The 22,773-nt window shown below is 45.0% G+C and overlaps 1 protein-coding gene across 1 annotated transcript in view; it reads right to left on the bottom strand.

Annotated features, from left to right (window-relative positions):
* Positions 1-1,594: 1,594 nt before the first annotated feature.
* The window catches only part of LOC131288149 (protein vestigial), a 37,282-nt gene continuing 16,103 nt past the window's right edge, over positions 1,595-22,773 (bottom strand). The window contains exons 6-9 of the mRNA XM_058317265.1: positions 7,997-8,085; positions 7,721-7,902; positions 7,491-7,570; positions 1,595-1,644 (exon numbers count right to left, since the gene is read on the bottom strand). Of these exons, the coding sequence (XP_058173248.1) occupies positions 1,595-1,644; positions 7,491-7,570; positions 7,721-7,902; positions 7,997-8,085 (401 nt within the window). The remainder of the gene's footprint in view (positions 1,645-7,490; positions 7,571-7,720; positions 7,903-7,996; positions 8,086-22,773) is intronic.

The raw sequence follows: 22,773 nt of genomic DNA on the forward strand, positions 1-22,773 counted from the left end.
TATATTTGTGTGAGTTTACTTTCTTTTAAATGTGTTTACATGCCTGTTGTTTTAGTTACTCATTTTCATTTTCGTCTCGGGAAAGCGAGTGTAGTCTACAGTACTTTATCATTTCTGTTGCTTTTATTTTCTGTTCTCGCTGGGCGCTTGACGGGTTTTAGCGGAAACTGAAGGAAGTAGATCTCGATAAATTAAGCACTCCTGAAAGGCTTTCAGTTACACTATTCAAGGACTGTCGATATATTGTGTAGTTGTCTGTGGAAAGAGAATGGGTCACTCCATGAATGATGAAGAAGTATGATTGTTTAAATTCGAGATACAATTGCCAAGAATTAATATGCTGTAATTATCCATTGTTCATATACGATTTTGCATTGATTCGATAGGCAATGCCTGTTCATAATTAGTCCGTTTTCTATTGAATGTCGCCCAACTGTGCTTAAGAACTGGTTGTGACACCTTCGGGATATAAATGAAAAGTACCGGTTTAGTACATTGCTATGTACAAGAGCATGCTTGAGTTTTAGAAATAAATCAAACACTCATATCGACTTCGCTAAGTTATTCAGTAAAATTCTAGAATCCAGGAAAAACACAGAGTAGTAAAACAACTGTTTTAATGATCATGTCTTTAACAGAAGTAAATTACACATAAACACCTTTGCAGTACGAATCAAATGACTTGTTTTTCCTACCTAACTCTCGTGCAACCATGAGCAGCTAGAATTTCATTCAGTACCTCATGGCTGGACACTTTACCCTCCCAGTGTGACGAAGACAAAATTAAACGGTTTTGTGCAGAGTGTTGGTGTTTAAAACTAAAAACTGTGCACCAGTTCGTGCCATCGAAAGGCCGGCTGTTTTCTCCTCCCTCAGTGTCTTCTTACAGATTCTAATGATTCACTCCGTTCTATCAGCCTGTGTATATCGTCGTCACGGTCACGGTATAGCTCATTCGATTTTGATTATAAATTCCTCACTATTATTACACTAAGCTACATCCAATTTTTGTTATACACAGTGCACGGCCCAAAGGTTTGCAGCAACGCGACTATTTAGATCTTTTGTTTTGAACAGTTTTTCCAGCTCTTTGCAAACAAGAACGGGATCGTTTTTGTTTGTTTGTTTTGTTCAAAAAATGTCGTCGCGATTGCGTTCTACTCCGGGCAGTCATTAATCTTTAGTCTACTATACACAGAAGGGCGAGAGAAGCTTTTCTATCCGTCTTTTGTAGGAAAAGTGAGTTACAAAATCAGCGTTTGAGACTACACGGGTATTTCTCTCAGTCCACACCGTTTTTTTTATCATGTGTCGTATTTTTTCACTCTCTTTCACTAGTTTGTTTCCCAATGCAACTTTGCAATCGATTCAGAGTAAAGTTGTTCATAACACGTGTCTTTTTTGTTTTGTACCGAAAACACTAAATTTCCTTAAGATTTAAAAGTGCATCTTTGTATGTTTCTTTTCCATTTTCTTTATGTCTTGTTTTTTTTTAATCTTTATTCACTGGTTCGCAAAACTAACGCTTCATAAGCTCCACCATTTGACGACAACACTGTTACTTTTGTTGCTTACAAGTATGCACTTTGGCGATCTAGAACCAGTACAGATCCTTTGACGAGTCTTGTACCTGCGCTTCTAGGCCTGCAATGGAAAAGAAAAAAGAAAGATATTTAGTTTGTGGTTAGGATAAGTAGTTGTAAATATTTCAAACCGATTTGTTAGGAATTTTTAGTTAGCCGAATATATTTAATAATAAGATATAGCACCACAGGATTTAGATGTATTTCATCTCTTTATAATTAGTTAATTATATCTCAAACGTCTTCTTAGCACCACATTGTCCCTTTGAATCGTTTTCCTTCGCTTAATTTGTTGTAGCAATGACAATTTTGCTGTTTACATCCCCCACAGCACCCTATCTGCTACTTTAATGCTACCATCCATGTTTATGCTTCACAAAACACACCGCACATTTATGCACAACAACACAGTAGGCCAACAGAAAGGCGTAAAGGGCGTGTCTTTCCCATGCACACACCGAAAGGTGGCCAACGCCAACCGTGGTTTCCAATTGGTCGGCCAGCCGTAAATTATTTATTTCTTCCCTTCCCTTGCCATCACACGTTTCTTTTTTGTTCGTGCTTCGTCGGTTTGGCTTTTCCACCGCCGGTTTCAATTGCGCCGACTGACCGCACGGGAACGGGAAAACGCCGCAGCTAAAACGGGGCGCAAAGAGTCATAAAACAGAACACCCCGCGCTCCGACCAGGGGGGTTGCCAACAAAGCAACTACCCCGCCGGCACTGGAGAAAAGAAGTCCTGCTAACGGCTGGTTCATGGCGTAAGCATTGGGATACCCTTTGCTGACTTCCGATTCTTTGAGGCAAGGACTTTTATTTTGCGCTAAGAAAAGTTCGCTGGGGTTAGGGATGTTTTATGTAATTGTTGAAGGAGTGTTTTATTTTCCCTCTCGAGTTTTGGTATGTGTCTTGTGTGTAGTAAATGTACCATTTACTAAATTAATTACCTCGCGTGACCACGGCGCACACGAATCCCGTTTGACACCGACAAACCCCCCGGGTGGGGGTAGCCAATATGTAAGTAGGCAGACCCCCAATAAGGGTGTCGTTTGCCGGTGCTAATGCTTTGGAGGGAGCGGAAAAATCAAACGAAAGAAAAAAAGAAAAACACACACCCCACCTAAGGCCGCACTGCAGACAAATGAATAATGACTGCAATTTCGGGGCCCAATAAGGCTAACGAATTCGGACGAATGAATTACATAATTCTTTTCTTCTTCCTCAAGACCAACCAACGAAACGAGGAAAGTGGCGTACATTGTGTTGAACCATTGGCGGCGGGGCACTCCGTTAAAGAAATGCAAGAATTTTCCCAATTTTCGTTTGATGACGGACAGCGAAATTACGATGATGGGCTATGGAAATGGGACCGCTACGCTAGGCGGTATGCTTCAAAGGCCACCGCACCACCGGAAGGTTCGTACGGTTTTCCTTTTTATCTCACAAAATGCAAACTTGCTCGCCTTGCGTTGAAATAAACGACCAGCAGAGGAGAGGGACGGGTAGCATAAACGATCATTTAATCTGATGTGAGGCAAACCAATTAACAGGACGGGAAAAAATGTCCGGAAAATTATTCATTTTCTCAACCATCCTTACCAAGTGGCCGCAGTTGCTCTAGCGTGCGGAGATTAATTGCACTAATATTACTATTAATTTTTTCCAACCCTCTATAAACGTTGTCCTAAATTTTTCGATCATTTGCTTCGGTCTGGAATTGAATGTTGTGCCGATTTACATTTTCCCTGGTGGCCACATCGCAAGCTACGCTTGCTTGAGTGAAAAATTTCCACGAAAAACTAGAAAAAAGAATAACGAGCTGTAGCTTTTTAATTGAAAATAATATGAAGGCAAATTTCCACACCACCATTCTCCGCGTCAAAATCAGCTTTCACTTCCAAGCCCCTACGAGCTGAATGAACATTCTTTTGGAGGAGGGAAAAGTGGGAAAATTATTAAATATTTTCCCTGCATTACTTTCCATCACACAAGCGAGCCCGACAGCACCGTTGGAGGAGGTCGTAATAAAAGTGGAAAATCGCTTATAATGACATAGAAAAATATGCACCTCGTAGGGATTTTGCGCCAGATAAGAATTTAAACCTCTCATACATTGGTTAGTAATTAAATCGGTGTCAATGCATCTTCACAGCTTCGAAATATTTCGATAAACAACAGCCAGAAGCATGGACGCACAAGTGAAGTGAAAAGAAACGGCTCCATTGCCAAGAAATGGAACAAATAACTCATCCCCCGACCCTAAGAAGGGAACCCGGAACGATGAATCACTTCACGACAAAACAGGATGTCCTTTCGTGCAATGAATCTTCCCGAACGTGAAGATGTAAGTCAACCGGGTAGAAAGTGGAGAGGGTTGTATAATTCAACGATGTGTGAATGGCTTACAAATCATCCCAGAAACACTAAGAGCACCCCAGCAAGGATGGCTGAACTACGCATGCAAGACCTTTTCCGGCCGCCATTGCCAACCGCACGATCGTCCGGACGACGATGGCCAATGGTCGAAACGGGGCTGGAAGGTGGGGAGATTTGTACGAAGCTAGTGTGGTCCTTTTTCACGAACAGCAAAATAGGTCCGATGCGAATCCTTTCCAAAAGGACGACGGTTTCCTAGAGTACAACCACTCCGGTCGTGCGCCCTTGTACATCCCTCGGTGACCCTTTTTCTCGGTCCCCAACGCAACAACAATATCCGGACGACTGCCTACTTCAAAACGGAGGGAGCCAACCCCGAGGCGCAAAGAAAGTGGAGAGGAAGTTTTCTTTCATGTGTCACATAAATTTTCCCCCTACTTTCCGTTTGCTCCAGGCCTTTGCGTGTCGCTTCTCGAGGCTACGACGAGGGAAACTCGTCCGGCTGAGCCGGGCTACGCTTTCCCAGCAGATCTGCTCGGTGCTAAAGCCGACGATATTAGTTTTCCCGGGCTAACCCCCCTTCTTAGGGGAAGGGAGGTTTTGGAGAACGCCACGGGAACATATCGTGCCCGTAAGCCGTCCGGAAGAAACTTCCGGGCCCGCTTTTACTTTGCATTGGGTCAAAGTTTATTCATGACAAGAAGGAAAATGCAATTATTTATTCCCTCCCACCCGGGAGGCCGCCCCACACGGTCGGATTTCCACAGCCAGTTTCTCGGGCAGCCTAGAAGCCTTCTCCGGAGCAGCCGAAGCCAAGCTCGCAAGGACCAACTTTAGATCAAACGGCCAGTTGCATTGTATCGCTCGCTTTCATTTGATGTCACTGGAAAGATAGGGGCCTTTGTGCATGTATGTATGTGCTCCACGCTACGCGGATACTCGGTGCTGCTTCCGGCCGGGATCTAGTGCTTCTCAGGACGAACTTTGTCACCTGTCCCCCTGTGCTGTCAACGCTTCAACAACTTTCACACCCAACATCGCACATGTCGGTGCGCATACATTTTGTGGATACAGGGCCTCACACGTCCAACGTGAGCGCAAGTTTCGAGATTGTTGATTTTAATATAGGAGTTTTGCATATTTCTATCTCTTATTAAACCTGTTAGGCATTTACATCTCCGCTCGGTTGATATTGGTCGTAAGTGTAAAGGCATGAAAAGTGGAGGAATTTAAATGAAATTTATGCTCTCCTTTGTTAATACTTGTGTGTAAAACAAAGGAATATAAATGCATCCAATGATGAATGTTGTAATAAAAACAATAAACCATAAAACCATATTTGCCCAGCGTTTTTAAGTCCAACAATAAATGAAATGAAAAAGTACCATCATGGCGTGATATTACAAATTCCTTTGATCACGACCGATTCCACCTCGACTGTAACTCATCTTCAATTGACCTTTCCGACGAACAACGATCGCTTTTTGCTTTTATTCCGGGCTACTTTGTTGTAGCTCGAGCACAATTTGACAGTTTAGTATTCTACCAGCTGTCATCGCGAGATTAGCCGCCACTTCATCTTCATCGAGCATCCAGCGACCGGGGGCCGCTGTCATGGATGCTGCAACAACACACGATCCTAACACGATGGACGCATGCCATCCATCATAATGACGGGATCCACAATCCGTGGTTTCTTTGCCGGTCAAAGTCAAAGTCAACGCCGCCGAAAAAATGCCCGAAGAGGGAGAGAACTAAAAACACCAGTACCGAACCTCCTCCTTTCGTCTGCCGCTGGAGGGGAAGGCTTTTCTAATCGCTGAGAAACGATCAAAAGCGTTTATGATAATTTATGAAGGAAGGACTGGAGGACGCCTGATGAGTGTATGCGTGTACCTTCTGCTCGACATCGCGATGTTGACGTTACAATCCTGTTCCGTTTGTTGTTTTTGACTCGCCGTGCTCGTGTTTATTATTTCATCGATCGATTAGCTTTCGTAGATCGTTATGGATGCCCTCGGTCGGTGACGGAAACGGCAAAGCAAATGCATTCCAGAGCTCAATTTCGCCCGCCACCATTTCGATGCGGTCGATCAGCAGGCCGCAGTTCGGTCTCTCACACACTCTCATATGCCTGCCGAAAAGAGCCTCAAGAAAGCCAGAAACAAACAAAAAAAAGCCAAACCAAACCACCGCCAAAACCAGTAGCGTCGATGCCGTCGCGAAAATCTGTCGCGATCGACAGACGACGAAGACGCGGACGGACCGGTGACATTCCTTCGATCGGGCGCGGTTCCACCCCGCCGTTCTGCGCACTTTTCGGTGCACCGGGTTTTCCATTACCGGATGAAAAAAAAGGACGCACGAAACCAACCGCGCTTCCTCCACTTTCAACCATCCGAAATGGGCTCCCCTTCCGTCATCTCCCCTCCCGTGTGGCTAGTTGTTTGAAGTTATTTTGGTTTTTTCGATCGTTTTTAGCACTGTGCCTCGGTTTGCTTATTTCAAATCGCATTCCGCACATTCCGCTGCCAGATTCGGCACCATATATTGAGCTACTGTGTATGTTTTGTCCGTCCGCCCAAGGGGAATTGTGTGTATGTGCGTGTGTCCGAGTGGTAAACGGTTGCTGACGATTTTTAACAGTTTTCCCTGGTTGCGCTTCAGCCAAAAACCGCCGCCCGAGCGCGATCGTGATGACTGATCAAGTGTATCAGCATTAGAATTCCGATGAATCAATTCGATGTTTCCCGACACGTTACGGTAAAACATTGTGGCAACAAATATGATCAGTCATCTCTAGAGTCTAAAACGTTGGTCGTTATATAGCAATGGAAAACAAAACAGAAAGACAAGAGAGCCGATAATATTTCAACATCAAACATCATCTTCAAGACACTGACGTAAGTTTAAGATAAGATTGATCAATATCGGGCATTAAAAATAAAGGATGGAAAGAATATTCGATGATAATCAAATTGTTTTTCAGCTTTATTTTTTCTCTTTAAAGAGAACAATTGTATACGACCTTAATCAACTATAACATTATTTTAAAATGTTACTTCACCAGTGTCGCAAGCAACTAAAGTCCACGTACGATGTTTATTCGTCCAAAAGAACAAAGCACGAATTGCCGTCGGAATGTTCCGACGAGGGAACAGGGACTTACAACGTCGGACCAGCGGTGGACGGAAAAAGCGTCCAAGAAGAAATGCCAAACGCCGTTGGAAAAAAAAGAGCGACGGCAAGCCCATGAAACATCGAATCAGCATCTTGGTGGAAATTAACCGACGGAACGTGCCTCAAGATCTAGGAAAGGATAGAGTGCAAGCGTCGGCGAAGCAAACGGAGTAACGAACGAAATCCACCAGAACTTGTAACATACCGCCAGCCTACTAGATCCGTATCGGTGGTAATCTCGGATAGTTTGGTATTTTCCACGGAGCGGCGTGGTTTAAAGCGAGCCTTTTGCAGCGGAGGATAGGTTAAGAATGGGAAGTAGTTCGAAAGAGGGGGAGCAGCTCCAACTCACCTGCCATCGTTGGATAGCTCGTGTACGCGGCGGCACTTTCTAACGCCGCCGCATGTGCCGTCTGTTGGTCGTGGTGTAACCTGTTTGAGACAAAAGAAACCATTCCAATGTTAGGATCCTTCAATAAAACCAACCTAACCTACAAATAATATTTTCAAATTGTCCTCTAACGACTAGTCAATTCGTATTCCTTTTCCGTGTAATTAAAACCGCCAGTTCAGACCCCTTACCTGTGTGACGTGTGTCCGTACTGTTGGGGTAACCTCAGTAAGCTGCCATATTGGGCCATATTGTGGTGGTACGCGTGGGCGTGGGCGGCGTGTGCGTGGGCCGCGTGTGCGTACGAACCGTAGTGTGCCGCGTGCCACGGATCCGCCGAGTACCCGGTGTCGGTGGTGTAGAGGTCGGGAACCTGCGGTGGGGAAAGAATTTTCCATGTAGGAAAAACGTATGATATAGTATTCACCGCCGTTTCGCAAGGATTTTGCGGGGGAGGAGATTCTTACCTGATGGTGCGCGGGTGCGGGGGCCGGTGGAACGTAATTACTGTTCCAAAACGAGGGAGGAAAGTTTCTACTGGCCATCGATAGGGTTCCTGTTGAGACAGAAGTGGAAAACAGGTTGAAAAAGATGTCACAAAGAACGAAACGACTTTGGATAATTCAAATAAAGCGAAATAAGTTGTAAGGCACCATATAATTCAAGAAAAATTGTTTTCATCAACATAAATACAATGTACCATCTTTTCCCATGTTTGATTTTCATTCTGTACTCTTCGTTTTTTCTTGCAAAATTTCGAGGCAAACTCATAATCGTAATTGCAGCAAAATCGTCCTTACGAAACATCTTTTCGGGAAAACTTCCCCACTTTCGGCTGCCTTTCCCTTCCCGTGGGCTACGAGAAACCCGTTTAACAACTTCACATCCGGAACGGACGAATCGCTGGCCACCAAAACAATTCTTCGAAGACAAAAAGAAACACCCTCATCCAAAGCATTGCCGTTTTGCCGAACGATTTTTAGGAGCGAAAATTGTTGGAAAAATCTAATTAAACAAGCATCGACATTCCACTTTCCGATAATTTCCTCCTCGCCGAGGGCCTGAACTGTTTGATGATGCACTGGAGGGGAAGGGTGTCCTGGAGGAAGAGACGCCCGCATTTGTGCCCGAAATTCCTCGCTTTGCCAGCGGCTACCTCGCGGCTTCGCTGCGCGCAGGTGGAAAGCAAAAAGCGAGCCACGAGGCGAAATGGAAAGCATGGCTGGAGATCCACCCGCCGGAGGAGTCGAAGGGGGGTGGATGGGGAGGTGAAAATCACGCGAAAATTCCTCCCGGCCTGCGCCGCGGGATTTGTCGAGTTCGGGCCGGTTTTGGGCCGGGGAACATAAAGGGCCCGAGCGGGGGGAGCCTTCGGAGGAGGAACGGGCACGAATGCCGACGGTCGAGGTCGTTCAAAGCGGACCCGCGGGGCATGGTTTCGCACTGAACGGGTGGCTTTCATCCCTTCCGACAGCAAATGACCGGTTCGCGGGGGGGTTTGAGGTTCGCTTTCCGCCCCGTCCCACCGTTCACCGGTTTGGGCTCCTGATGGCCGAATCTCTCGCGCCGAAACGATCGCTCAGCAATTGAGTTTTTACTTCACCGGTCCTCGCGGGCCAAGGAATGCCAACCGGCAAACCTCTCTTCGGCAGCGATCCTGGGAAGAGGATCACTCGAAGGCGATGGAGCAACAAGACGCGATCGATGGTGCGATCGTTCGAACAAAGTGCGAATGGCTGGAGTTAAAATGGCATCCGTCACGGCCTGAGGATCAGATGCCGAGCTGACCGAGGCCGACGGAAAGAGTTTCAAGATTGTAAAGCTGAAGAAAAACAGCCGATCTTGGCCTTTAAGGCAAGCCGTTAAAAAACCAGATGATAAGGAACAATGATTTTTCGAAAAGAACCGGACTTTATCTAAGATGTTTCAAAAGAATTTAAAATTGTGCGAAGCTAAAATAATTTGAAACTATTGACATACCCATGATAATTATAGTAAACATTATCTTTTTTGTTGTTTGATCGTGAGGTATTTTCACTTGAAAGAAATCTTCCTAGTTTACCTTTTAATTTGTTAGTTTGTCATAAACATCGTTTTCCCTGTAGGGTTGTGAAGTTCGTTATGTTTCCTTCTATTTGTTGTGGGAATTTATTTATCAGATAAATAAATCATCACCAATCAAATAACACACTTTATTTGTAACTATCTGTAACAAATAGTTTAAAGGTTAGCTTATGGAAAAAGTCTTTCAAACCGGAAAACGTTAAAGCAAAACAAACCAAAAAACCCTGTTCCGTACATCATTGATTGACATTGATAATTTCAGGAACAAAGTGTTAATAATAACTCCTGTCGTGTCATTGAATACAACGAGACTTAATTTGTGTTCCACTCTAAAACTTAATACAAACAATTGCAGAGTATTTTGCTTTTTAATTTACTCATCAACGCCGACGTGCAAGCGCGATGGCATCCCGGCATATGCCACTTTCCACAAAAACAAAAACGAAAACCTGCATCCTTATCATCATCAGCATCATCGTCATCATCTTCATCAGCGGTAAATCAATCTGTGGTACGCAAAATAATTTACGTACATTCATTCGAGTGCGTTAGCGCATAGCAACAACGGCCGTTGAAATAACATTTCAACTACTTCTTCGCCCAACCCAGCCCAGCCGGTTTGACAATAATTGAAATTTCAACAAACGCAAACCTCGGCCTCGGACTCTGGTCTGGCGTGGGGTCCCTGTGGGGGGTGGGTCTGAGGTTTTGCCGAATTTTTACACGTTGCTCCCCGAATTCTGCTTCGACCACCCCACAGCCGGCGGATGGCCACCCCACTCCCCCCGGACCCCCCACCCATTAGTGGGAGGAATTTCGGAATAGAACATGTCGGTTGTTGGGAAAACATTTATTTAAGAGCTTTTTTTTACGTTCTACGCATGATTGTGAAAAAATATTTTCCGCCTCGGTTTCGGATCCACTGAACGACAAATTTATCTACTTGAACGACATCAGGAATGGCGGCGGGACTAATGGGGGTCGATTTGACCGCCTTGATTGCCTTGAGCCTGCGTCCTTCAGGATGCTACTCTTGCCGGACAGGGCGGCCATTGTTTGGTTGCGTAAGTAGAAAAACATAAATTAAAGCCAAATGGAACGCTCGTAAACAAACACATTAAATAGTACGCAATGGCGTGTCGTGGCGGTTGCACAGTATTACAATTATCATTTGCTCGAACCATCGAGCCACGGTTTCTCGAAGCGAGCGACAAAACTGTCACGCACGAAGGATAACCGAATTTCTTCGGCTTGCAGGACTACCAAACACCCATTACTCCGTTTGGTAAATGGCGTGCGTTAGTGGGTGTCCCTCTTTCACTGTTCGAAGAGAAGAATGTCACACCGCCGACGCGGAAAATATTTTCCCGAATAGTTTACACGCATAATTTAAACATAGTACAAAGGGGAAAAAAAAGAATGCCCGTACTTTGTTTACAAAATGACTGCCCCGGAAGGTGGTTCACGGTGCCATCTAGCGGCGAACGTGGGCAACAACCGGCGACGGTGGTGCGCATGGTCCTTCAACCCCCTTTCTACCCGCTGGGGGAGGCGATTTTCCTCCACCCCCTCCCCCATTTCGCCCGTGATGGCGGGATGCGCCATCAAATGGCGGACAGAGTGGTGGTTTAACAGTCGCCAGATATTTCGACTATTTCATGCATTCGAACGGTGCAAATATTTTGAATAGCATTATCAACTGGGGCACGACCTGCACGCACGCACGCACGCGTAGCACGGTGGCTTCCCGGTGGCCGCAGCATGTGGCGTGATTCATACGCGTGATTGAACCCGAATCCACTATCAAATTGGATGGCAGAGTGGAAAAGAGGAAAAGAGCAAGAAAAAGGGTGATATTTATAAAATAGTTAAACTTCGCTGACCCGCAGCGCGATAGATCTTCCCTTTTGCCAAGGTTATCATTTGACGAATTTTCACGGCTCGTTTCAACTTGCAACTTGGATTCTCAACAAGGCGCTCTTATGGCCGATGGAAGATGATACCAAAAATGGATGGAAAATGGCAAAGAGCGGGTGACAATTTTTCCTCGAGCCAAATGCCAACTTTATGATAAAAACGTTCAGAAAAACTCGTCCACCGTCGCCGCGAGACGGAAGTTAAATTTAGCGTAACATGAGCATAATCACATGAATGTTTGTCGCGAAAGGCGCGATCCGTATACAACCACTGCGAACTGTTGCTGCATGTTTCGCCTACTACAGAAGATGTGTCGCCCCTGGCTTGCTTGGATGGTTTCGGGTGGTTTCGGGTGCGGTTCGTTGGTTGCCTGGCATTTTTCCGCCTGCACGAATGAAATTCATTTCATCTTTTATTTTTGCTAAAATTTTTGTTTTGCTACCAGTATTTTCATCTACAGTTTGTTGGCGGTTTTTGGTCTTCCTTTTGTGTTTATGTGTGTGTCTGCTGTTAAACAAAAACTCGGTTTATGTTTCTCTCTTCGAGCGAACGCGTTTTTCTGTTGACATTGGCAACCTCCCTGCCCGAATGCCTGCTCTATGTTAATGTTGACACCATACTTTGCTTCCACGAGAAGAATGTAGAACACAAACAAAATGCAGAAAAAAAAAAACCTAGACACAACCATCTCACCGTGATCGGGTAGTAGTTAACGTGCCTAGCGTTCGCGGATATCAGCAAAGCATGGCCCGAAAGCACATTTTTCCAACGGCATTGGTGGCATTCTTTCCGTGTGAGGAAATTATTTCGAGACCCCCGCATCCGAAAATGGTGGAAAGCGAAGCGTACTATTTGGTATTTTGGGGGTGGGGCCTAGGAACCATCGGCACTAATTTACAGATCTTTAGAACACATACATACACACACAGACACATTTATAAAAGACGACACATGAATTGATGGGATTACAACGTTATAATTTATATCGGATTTTACATTCGGCGGAAAGGAAAAGCATTGAGACACAGCTCTCCGCCAGTCAGTTATTTGTTTTGCATATTTACGCATTGCAAAGGTTCGGCAAATATGTCCCGCCACGAAACATTGTTCGCATTTCTCGGTGACTCGAATGAATTTCGGTGGCAAATCTGCTCGGGAAAGCGATGGATTCTCGCAACGGTTCCGTGCGAACGAAACCATTTCGATCTGTGAAATGTTCGCAAGACAGCCGCCGGTGCCGTTCTTCGTAAAGAATGGTCGTAATTGATACCGCCAACCCCGGTCACAAATCATTAACACCGCGCGGGGTCAAGGGGCCCAAACCTTTGGCGCACCAGCTGTCATAACGCTGTCACACTTTGGAGTGATATCAGCGGAAACAAATCGAGCGACCGAAAGGGGTCCGGAAAAAAACGAAACGACAACGGGTTAATTTGTTCCCTCTGACAGCGCGACAAATGTCACCCGACAGACACGGCGTCTTGATGGCTTCTTTTGTCGATGACACCTTCAAGGGTTCACCCCTCTTTTCGCCTTGGCTGGATGGCCTTCGCGGAAGACTCGGAGCTCCACGTGACACACTGAGGCTCGTCAAGGAAACTCAAGAGGAATCCCGTATCCAAACGCTACTCGTATGTCGTTCGTCCTACCCAGCTCGAAACGGGGCACGTCAGATCGGCGTCAGGTGCGGCTTATTATGTTAATTAATATTTTAATTACCACAATTTGACGCTAACGCCAACGAGGTTGGCAAACGACGAGCGTGCTAAATGCAGCTACACTTTAATTAAACACGATTATGATGACATTAATGAGTGTCGGCTGCAGGATTTGAAGTAGGTGTAAAAATTGTCTAACCAAGGAATGGCAAGAGCAGAAAAATATTCCACTGATCTTACCGCAACATCAGATCTCCCAAGAAAAGAAAGGCAAAGTGGGACTAAAATAGTTTGCAATTTTCAATAGTAAATATGAATTTCCTTTTTTTTTCATCGGAACAAAACATTAAAATATTTTCCATTCTCGTACTTTACTTGTAATGAAATCTAAAATTACCATCAAGAAAAGTCGACCGTAAGTTTCTTCCTCTAATTGTTTCAAACCATCCATGAAACTTTTCTCTCTCTCATTGCAGCTGGAGTTTTCCATCTTCTGGATGGGGAACGTTCACCTTTGGTCGAGGATAAATCATCCGACAAGACACAACCACTTCTCTTTCCACTCGCAGGCGGGTCGACACTAAATTTCTTCCGCCACCCAAAAATCTCTGCCCTTTTTGGGGTCCGACCGAGCACGATGGTCTACCAGGACGAGACACTTCCTAAAACCCTCTTCCAGTGGGGAAGGACACAATGTGGGTAGTCGTAATAAATTATGCTCGCACGGTGTCGGCCCTCAGCCGGCTCCCCGTGGGAGTTCCGGGCGGCAGCGCACCAACGCCATCCAACACTGATGAAGCATGAGTTTAATAGTCCTCCACAATCAACGCACGGTTACGTTTCGCCACGGCGAACCCGTTCTTCGGCTGCCGCTGATATGTTCCATTACATCTTGAGGCGAATTGCTTGCCTTGGGTTGTAACCATCATTACCAGATCATCATGATGGCGTTGGTTTGTAGAGGTGGCGAGCAACACTCCCCACTTCTGAGCCACATAAACGAGTTAATGAAAATGCGTACAGAAATCATAAATTATCGCACGTTTGATGCCAGCGAGGCGCGGTCCTCTGCCAGCCAACCAAAACCGAAAAGTCAACTCAAGCGTCGAGGGACGCCCAACCGAGGAAGAGGGGTTCCGAAGGGGTTTCCCCTTTTTCCACCACGCGTTTTTCACTGTTTTCTTTTTCGTGTAAAATCCTTCCACGTGGCAAAGCGAGCTAGAAATGGAGGCGTCTGCTACTGTTCGGTGTAAAACATGCGTTAAATATCCGTGGAAATTAATTTGAAACCCAGTCCTGAAACCTTCTGCTCCGCCGGGGAAAACCGTGCTCAGCCATAAGAAGTCGAGGGCAAGCATAAATTGAATTTTGGGAGGAAAAAAACCAACAAAAAAACAAAAGATGGATGAAGAGATACGTATGTTTGTTTGTTGAAAGGGTTCAACATTAAAGAATGAAGCATTAAAAAATGAAACAGAAAAAGCGTCCCTATGAGGGAGGGAGGAACTAGAATTTCATTAGCGAAGGAAAAGTCAAGGAAGCGCGGATACGTGTAACGGGCGCGTAATGTGACGTAAAATGTACCGAATCGCGTTGTCATCGAAGTGGAAATAGAGAACCCTGTTCAATTTACTGCTTTTACCTTTTGTTAAGGGTACCAATAGGTTGGTCGTATGTGACTGGACACGTGTTTGATTTTATCCTGCATGAAAGATATTAAAATGGTTTGCTGATTGACGTCCTTTTTGTAGTAGTTTAATAAAAAAATTGAGCCTATCAATTGAGCGATGTAAGTTTATTAGCATGTTATAAGTTACATATGTATCGAAAGAATGATCAGTAACTTTGGCAGAAGTAATTCAGACAGAAAACATTAAAAACTTCAAACTATAAACATGTTCAAACTCTGTTATTGGTTCTGGATTTGTTATTTGTGATGTGACCAGATGATAATCGGGAAACTCCTATCGATATCGATAAACTTTGAACTACCGTAAAAAACATCGCTAAATATTTTCCTTTCTTCCAAACAGAAGAATTCTACAGAAGACTAAAATCCCAGGTTCGGAACAGGAAAGTTGTGAACAAATCGTGATCATTGTTTCCCATGGATTCGAACCTTGTGTGAACCAATTTCGAATCAAATCAAACCAATGCCAATAAAGGGAAAATTCCAAGCCAGGATGAAAACTAATGGAGAATGATTTTGCCAGCGTTACGAGCCGTCGGGAAACTACTGACCACCGCTTTCGGCATTAAAAACATTAAGGGGACACAACGATTGTTGTGAACGCGAAAGAAGGAACGAATAAAATCGATTTGAAGAAAAATAATCAAAACAAAATACACCAAACAATACTTCCAGATAACGACCTTCAAAGCGCAATCCGCGTTGACCAGCTTATTTTTACTTTGCCTTCGTCCTTTCGGAGATCCCCTTGGGCCACTAATGTAGCCCCTTCGAACACCTTCGTCTCGCAACAATCGGATTTGGGTTTGTTTTTGATACGCTTCCCAAACTCCAACATGGAGTGGACCGCAAAAGCAGAACATGCAAACATTTCACGATCGTCGTTTTCCGATCGCCGAAAAGGAATCGAAGATGACACACACACACTTCTTCGACAGTCCACACGGCAAAGTGTCCAAATGGAAACAAATTATTTCACAACCTTCAGCTTCAGAACCCCGGGGTGCTGCGAAAAGGAACGAAGGGCGAAAAGATCTTGATTGTGCGCACCTTCGATCGCGATTGATCGCGCGGTCCCGAGTGCACAACTAACGTGGCTAAACGGTATTAAAAACGGCTCAGCCATTTATTTATCCACCATATTCCGTTGAGTTCCTGGTGCTCGTCAGCAGGACCGTGGACCGATGTTGCAGCTCAATCCGGCGCGTTCCATGTTTTCAATCGCAGTTTCCCTTCGTAGTGGTGCTTTATCCGCGCGGTTGTATCTTTTTCGGAACACGCCGAATGCCGCAATGGAATGTCCACCACAACAAATACTGGGAACTCTGTTTGCCAAAGGACAAAGCCGCCGTCGCCGCCACCGCCGACGGTGAGTCAGGAGGAAAACGGTGGGAAAGTTTTTTTGTTCCTCCTCCTCGATCTGCTAAGAAACGTGTCCGCGGCACAATGAGAAAAGAAAAAGTAAAACATAACAATTTAACCCTCCCTCCAAGTGGTCAGTGCTTCTAATCCGATGCCCAATCTATCGATCGATCGACAAGAAGGAAACGGATTGGCTGATTCCATCAAACAGTTGGTTAGCTTGTCTACATATCGAATTAAATGAAAGCATGTTGATTCGAACATTAAGAAGCGTTCGTAAATATTGGCATTTGAAATACCGCCAGCCAACAAACACACATGAAAGAATTTGGGTGAGATTATGACGCAGCACCTTCGCATTAAATATTCAAGTAAACTCTTCCTCACACCAAATAAGAAACCTTTCGTTGGTCTCAAGAAAAATCGTCACAAAAATAGGAAACTAAACCATCGTTGCTAAAAAAAGGTTTCAGACGTCGTTTCAATTTATTTTGCCTATTTGTGTGCTTTCCAACACACTGATTGCCGTTGAAGAATGATTTATGTCGCACTTTCATCCCATTCTTATACACCTTAGCTAAAATTAAACCTCACATGACTACAAAAACACTGAGCAAAACAACAAACCTAGAAAACGCATCCTTCCATCGTCTGGTCTAGTTTTCAATGAAATTTTAATTAATGTTTCTCGTTGTCCTCTTGGGCAACAATGGGAAAGGAAAGTGTTTCTGAAAGAGCAACGGAAAACTGTGCACACATTCCAACGGGTACATCCAACCATACACATACAAAAGGGAGCATGAATTCTAGCGCTGTCCATGTCCGTGCCTCAATTAAACCAGGAGCTACAAAGAACTGTTCGGTAATTTGGGCAAAACACTGACTGATTTTCAACTGCTTTCCACAATTCGGCTACGATGGAAGAAAGCATGAACGAACCGCGGGGATCCACATGTTCAGGAAAATTATCTGTTCATCCAACCGGTCATGTTGCTTTTTTTTGTCCGCTTTCCTTTGTTTCTCCCATTTTCCGCCGGGTTAATCTTGAAGAAGTTAACCAGCGCCCGAGCCTCCCCGCACACCACCCGGAAAAATGATGGAGCTAACGTGCACGGTAAATGGAACCAACCAACCAACCCGGCCGATGCCGCCGCCTGATCGATATGGAATGCGAGTTATTTCGTTTCGAACGCGAATGAAGTCGGCGGAAGTCGGGGAGCGTTCTTTCGGAGCGGTTCTTAGAAGAGTTACTTAGAGTACCCCGGAGCCCAGCGCCGTGCACGTGGAACATTCCACCATCCTTTCTTTTTTTTGTTTTGTTTCGGGGAAGTTTTTCCTCCCCTCCCCTCCTTCGTGGTGGAAAATCGCTGAAATGTAGCCAGACAACGAACGAACTAGAATGGGAAAGGAAAACTCGTTCCTGCGTTGCCCGTGAGGACGGGAAGGATTTTCCTCACCGGACCGAAAGGGGTGGCAGTACAAGCAACAATGAAGCTTGTTTTCGTTGAGTTTTAATTTTGTTTCATTTTATGTTCACCGTCGTCGTCGTCGTCGTAATTAAAAGACTTACCGACAACACTGAAAACGGGACCGCCATCCTCCATTCCGGACGGGCCGGGTGGAGAAAAGAAACGCGACGGAAAATGTTTCGAGAAAATGCTTCAAAAATTGTGTGATGTTGTTGGAAAAACGGGGAGGTCGTTTCCCGCGCGTGTGCCCCCAAAAAGAACGCTCCCCCGAGGGATGGGCGCACCAGCGCTCATTTTCTTGACGCAGTACTTATTTTAGCGTAAAATTGGTAGCTAAGAAATTAAATTTATTATCTTCGATCAAAGAGCAAACGGCTAAATTAAGTTCGCTAGACATAATTTCACTACACGCCGCCCGATCTGGCCCGTTTTCCAAGCTCCGCGAAAAATTTTCCCCAACCTCTCTCTATGGCACAGTGAATTGCAGCAATGTAAAATTCGGGTTCGTAAAGGGTTGAAGTTGTTTATTTTTTACTTTGCCAACCGCAGAATTTACGATGCAATTTTGGGAGCATTTTTGCACCCCGGGCCCGCAAACCACAGCACAACCACGCTCAACTCGAATCGCAATTGAACTTTGAACGTGACAAAGAGCAATAGACAAGCGAAAACGAAGCGTCGAAGAAAATGTCATCACTTGCCGTCCGCAAACAACGCGCGAATGATGACGATCGGCACCGTTTGTGTCGTGATTTACATCGAAGTAATTATTGCAAATTTATCGAGCGATGAGCTCGAAAAAATCCCGTTTCCCGTCGCGTCGTGCGAGTTGTTTCCGTCGAGGTTGGAATTCATCGAATAGTTCACGGTCCGCCATGTTTTTGTCCCTTCTCGTTTCGTTCTCGCTTGATTCAGCTGGCGAGCTTCTCATCGTAAATTCATTCATCGCGAGAAAATTCGCCGAATTTCGTTCCACGTCGGGGTTGAAACATTTCTTGCATCGTTTCAATAATTTAAACGGTAAGAACGAACAATAAATAAAATAGCTTCGGCGAAGTTTTGGGGAATCGAACGGGCGACGCACAACTCAAGCGGCACATTTCAAAAGATAAATGGTCGAATAGAACGGTCAAAGGTCACAAGCGAAAGAGACAATGTTGCTTAAGGTTCATTGAATGTTCACGCAAACATTGTTAGTTCGACAAACTTGTTGAATGAAATCTTGCAATCAGAAAACTTCCAACTCGATCTTCGATTGAAACAATTGAGCCATAACGCGAGGACGCAGATATCGATCAATTAAGTTTAGCAAATCAAAACAAACGTGAATTCCACTTGCACGCGAACGTGTGAAGACTTTTCGGGCTTATGACAAGACGGTGGTCACGGCGCAAAAGAACATTAAATTATAAATACCCCCGCCCGAAGACAAACGCATTCCGTTCGGCCGTCCAGACAACAGAAATCAACACCGCAGACGGCAGATGCGGCCTTTCGTTGACTCAGCGCCAGATCTGCGTTTGATTTCGTCGTGTGTTTTCTTTTTTTGTTTTGCCACACACTGAGACTAAATTCCTTCAACTCTTTTATACTTTACCCCCTTTGAGCCGCTTTCTCCAAACCCTCCCCGTGAGTAAATCGTCTACTCACGCTCCTTCGCGTATTCAGTGTTTTCTTTAGCGACAACTTTTCCACTCGACCCCCCTGGGGGAGGAGGGCGGGCGGTTGTGGTGGATGTGTTTTAAAAACGTAGCTCCTCTGTGTGAGAGTTTTGTTTCAGTGAATTTTTTGACGAATCACGATTCTCCGATCCCGCGTCCTGCAGGGCGACATTCCAACGCATATTAGACGTCGGGGACGCTGGGAAATGGGAGCGAAAAGGGAAAACAAAGGAGCAAGGGGTAGCCGATGGCGCAATCCCGGATGGATTCACCTTCACGAGGCAAGGCAATGAATTAATTATCTCATAACGAACTCGTTCGGGCAAACGAAACAATTCTTATTCTGTGCGGCGATGTGGTGCAACTTTTTCGGTTTTACGAAAACCCCAAAGACACCACGGGAAATTCGTTTCCCGTCGGTTTGGGATTGAGTTTACCACTGGTACTTCCGCCGGACGAAAAGAAACGTCTATTTTGCCAACCGTTTGTCCGAAGATACCCTTTTGAAGTTTGAAATCGTTTCGTTGAGTCACGATGAGTTTAACTTCTTCGCAAAGAAAGAGTCACTACACCAAGACTTTCGTATGTCAAGTTGAAAACCTGAATGCCTCCTTTTTTCCTCCCTAACAACCGTTCCAGACATCCTTTTTTTTGTGATGGAAAACTAACAAAAATAGGATGCTGTACAAATAATTATCATCGGTTTAATTTGCATCATTAGAGATAATTTACGATGGGCGATGAATTCGTAATAATTCACGCACTTTTTCCACCCTTTTGCTGTTCGGCGCAACCAGACCCATTTGATGCATGAGCTCCAACATTATCCGCAACGGCGGGGCGGCAACAAGACAACCCGAGAAAACGCCTTGGACATATGTTTTGATGCGTTTGATGCTCCCGGCTCGGCTGTCGCTATTCATCATGTGACCATTTAAACCGACCCGAGCTCCATCTTTACCTTTCTACCTTGGGGGACACACCAATCCATACACACACTCTTATATATACACGACCTGGCGTCGTCGTTGGGCGCGACACTTCACAAACGAGGCATTAATCATCTTAATTTAAATTTAAATGACGCCATTTAATCTCCCCTCGAGCGTTGAGCTCGGGAAAATCGTGGCACGGGGCGGTAGTGTGTGGGCTTTTCCCGTGCAAAAATATATGTAAATTGTGTTTTCCTCAAGCCGTTTCGTGGTGGAAAGGAAACAAAAACACAGTTTTGCATACAACCAACGGGTTATTAATTACTTTGCGCTGCCAACCCCTTTTTCGCCAGTGATTGACGAAACGCCGCCAAAAATTAAATATGTGGCGAAATTAAAATAGTTGCATAAATAATCACAAACTCCATAAGGATAACGAACACGGTAGAGAGAGAGCGAGAAAGAAAAGTATTAATTTTTATTAGCCTCCCCGGGGGTATGTGCCGCCTCATATTTTCCTACCTCTGGCCATTTACATGCGCACAACGTAACCATTAAAATAGTTCCTACGCATCGGTTCGCAGTAGGGGTTGGAAAATGGCCTCCACGGTGCATTGGCCAACGGCTTGTTCCGTGGTTGCAGGTCGTTATATTTTGTGAAAGTGATGCTTTCCTCACCGAAGGCAGTTTTATGCCTGTTTCAACACCTTCAAGGCTCACTTTCTTAAAACACACTTCCATGAGGGGGTTGCACTTGGACGCGGCGGAAAATTCAAGCCCACACAAACACACACACACAAAAGTACTTGTAACCGCAGCCATAAAACAAAAGCCCAGGTCACATTGTCGGCTCCTCTTCCGGCAGCGTGTATTGTTGCCCGGTCTGTAAAGGAAGTATCATTTCACACCTCCTTCTCGTCGGTGAGAAGCCCTCCCGCCATCGGAACCCGGGGAACTCGGTTTCTTTGTTATAGCCTTCTTAAGACGGTCGGTCGTAAACACAGCCGGTGTAAGTTTTACGACCGGGGTGCTATAAAGTGCACCCTGATAGCCCGCTCTTCCTGCACTTCCTTTTGCAGGAGGCTAATGGAGTCGTTGGGAGATTTTAATGCGCTGATTTTATGGGCCGTTTTGCAGTCCACCGTGTTGTGTTGAACGGGCCGTTAAAACAATAAATCTGCATTTTAATTGCCACGCGGTATTTCACCCGGGGAGTGTGTGTGATTAAAATAATCTTAATTATACCGATTTGCCACGATTATGCATTTTAGTGCATTTTATTTTCGTTTCTAACAGAGCAGCGTATCGTTTTGGTAAACAAATTTAATTGGTAGTCTGTTTTGAAACGAATCAAATTGCAAACTAATAAAAACCTTGTGTCAAACACTTGCTCAAACAAGGTTTCGTACAGGACATGTCATGTTCAATCAGACCATTTCAACACTTCACCAAACGTCACTCATCTTTCTTGTCTCATCTCGACTTTTTGAAAAGACCTTCCAACCCATCTCCCTTCGAGCTCATTAGAACCCTTGAGCATCCTCCGTTCACTCATAATTGTCCCATTTGTGGGTTAATAAATCATTAACCCTGTCGGTTCCACCCGGTGTCGGTCGGAGTCGCGGGTCCAAGGACCACGCCCGTCATCATAAATAATAATAACAATAATAATAATGATGAAAATAAACGTACTCACCGGGGACTTCGAAATCGTAGTCCCTCCCACCCGGTTTAGAACGACCTCCGCTCGGCACCCCGTTGCGCGATACAAGAGGAAAAACCCCTTTTTCAGCTGCGCGGAAGCGCATTCCTTGTTTGGTTCCGTGTTTATGGCCGTGCGTGCCGATGTTCAACCCCCGCGGTCCGTGCATCAGAATGCGTGCCTTTTTTCCGGGAACTTTATTTTCGACGGACCACGTCGTCGGTCATCTTCGGAGCACCTCGATTAGGGCTTTTCTGATACGCTTGCGACACACACACGCGTGCCCTGATCCCGAGGGCATTGAGCGTTGGACAGCGATCGAATGAAAACGGAGGACAAAAACAAACCTTTTGCTTGCTTCTGTGTTTTTGAACCCTCACCATTCCCTAGAAACGCAACTTCTCTCGAAAGAGATACATTGTTTCGAGGCTTATTTCTTTCTGCTCTTCTTTCGAGCGTTGGGAAATCCATCCGATGCATTGATCCATCAGCTTTTCTCAACCGATTGTTATGCTTGAAATATTGTCAATCGTAAGCTAGTGACTAACCGATCACCAGGATGTAGGAAAGAGTCACGCAAAATTCCCTCCTCAAACGGTGAATCACGTTAACCACCGGATTTAAGGTAAATTCTTCAAGGGTGTGATTCATTCGATAGTAAAATCAAGAAAACGATCAAATTTATTCAAAAGGAAAAGTGTTGTGAATATGTTGTATCTGATGATAATGGATTGATGAATAATCATTATCATATTTAAAAAACAATAATGGTAATGGATTGCATCCATC

This window comes from Anopheles ziemanni, chromosome 2, assembly GCF_943734765.1.
Source record: "Anopheles ziemanni chromosome 2, idAnoZiCoDA_A2_x.2, whole genome shotgun sequence".
Taxonomy (NCBI): domain Eukaryota; kingdom Metazoa; phylum Arthropoda; class Insecta; order Diptera; family Culicidae; genus Anopheles; species Anopheles ziemanni.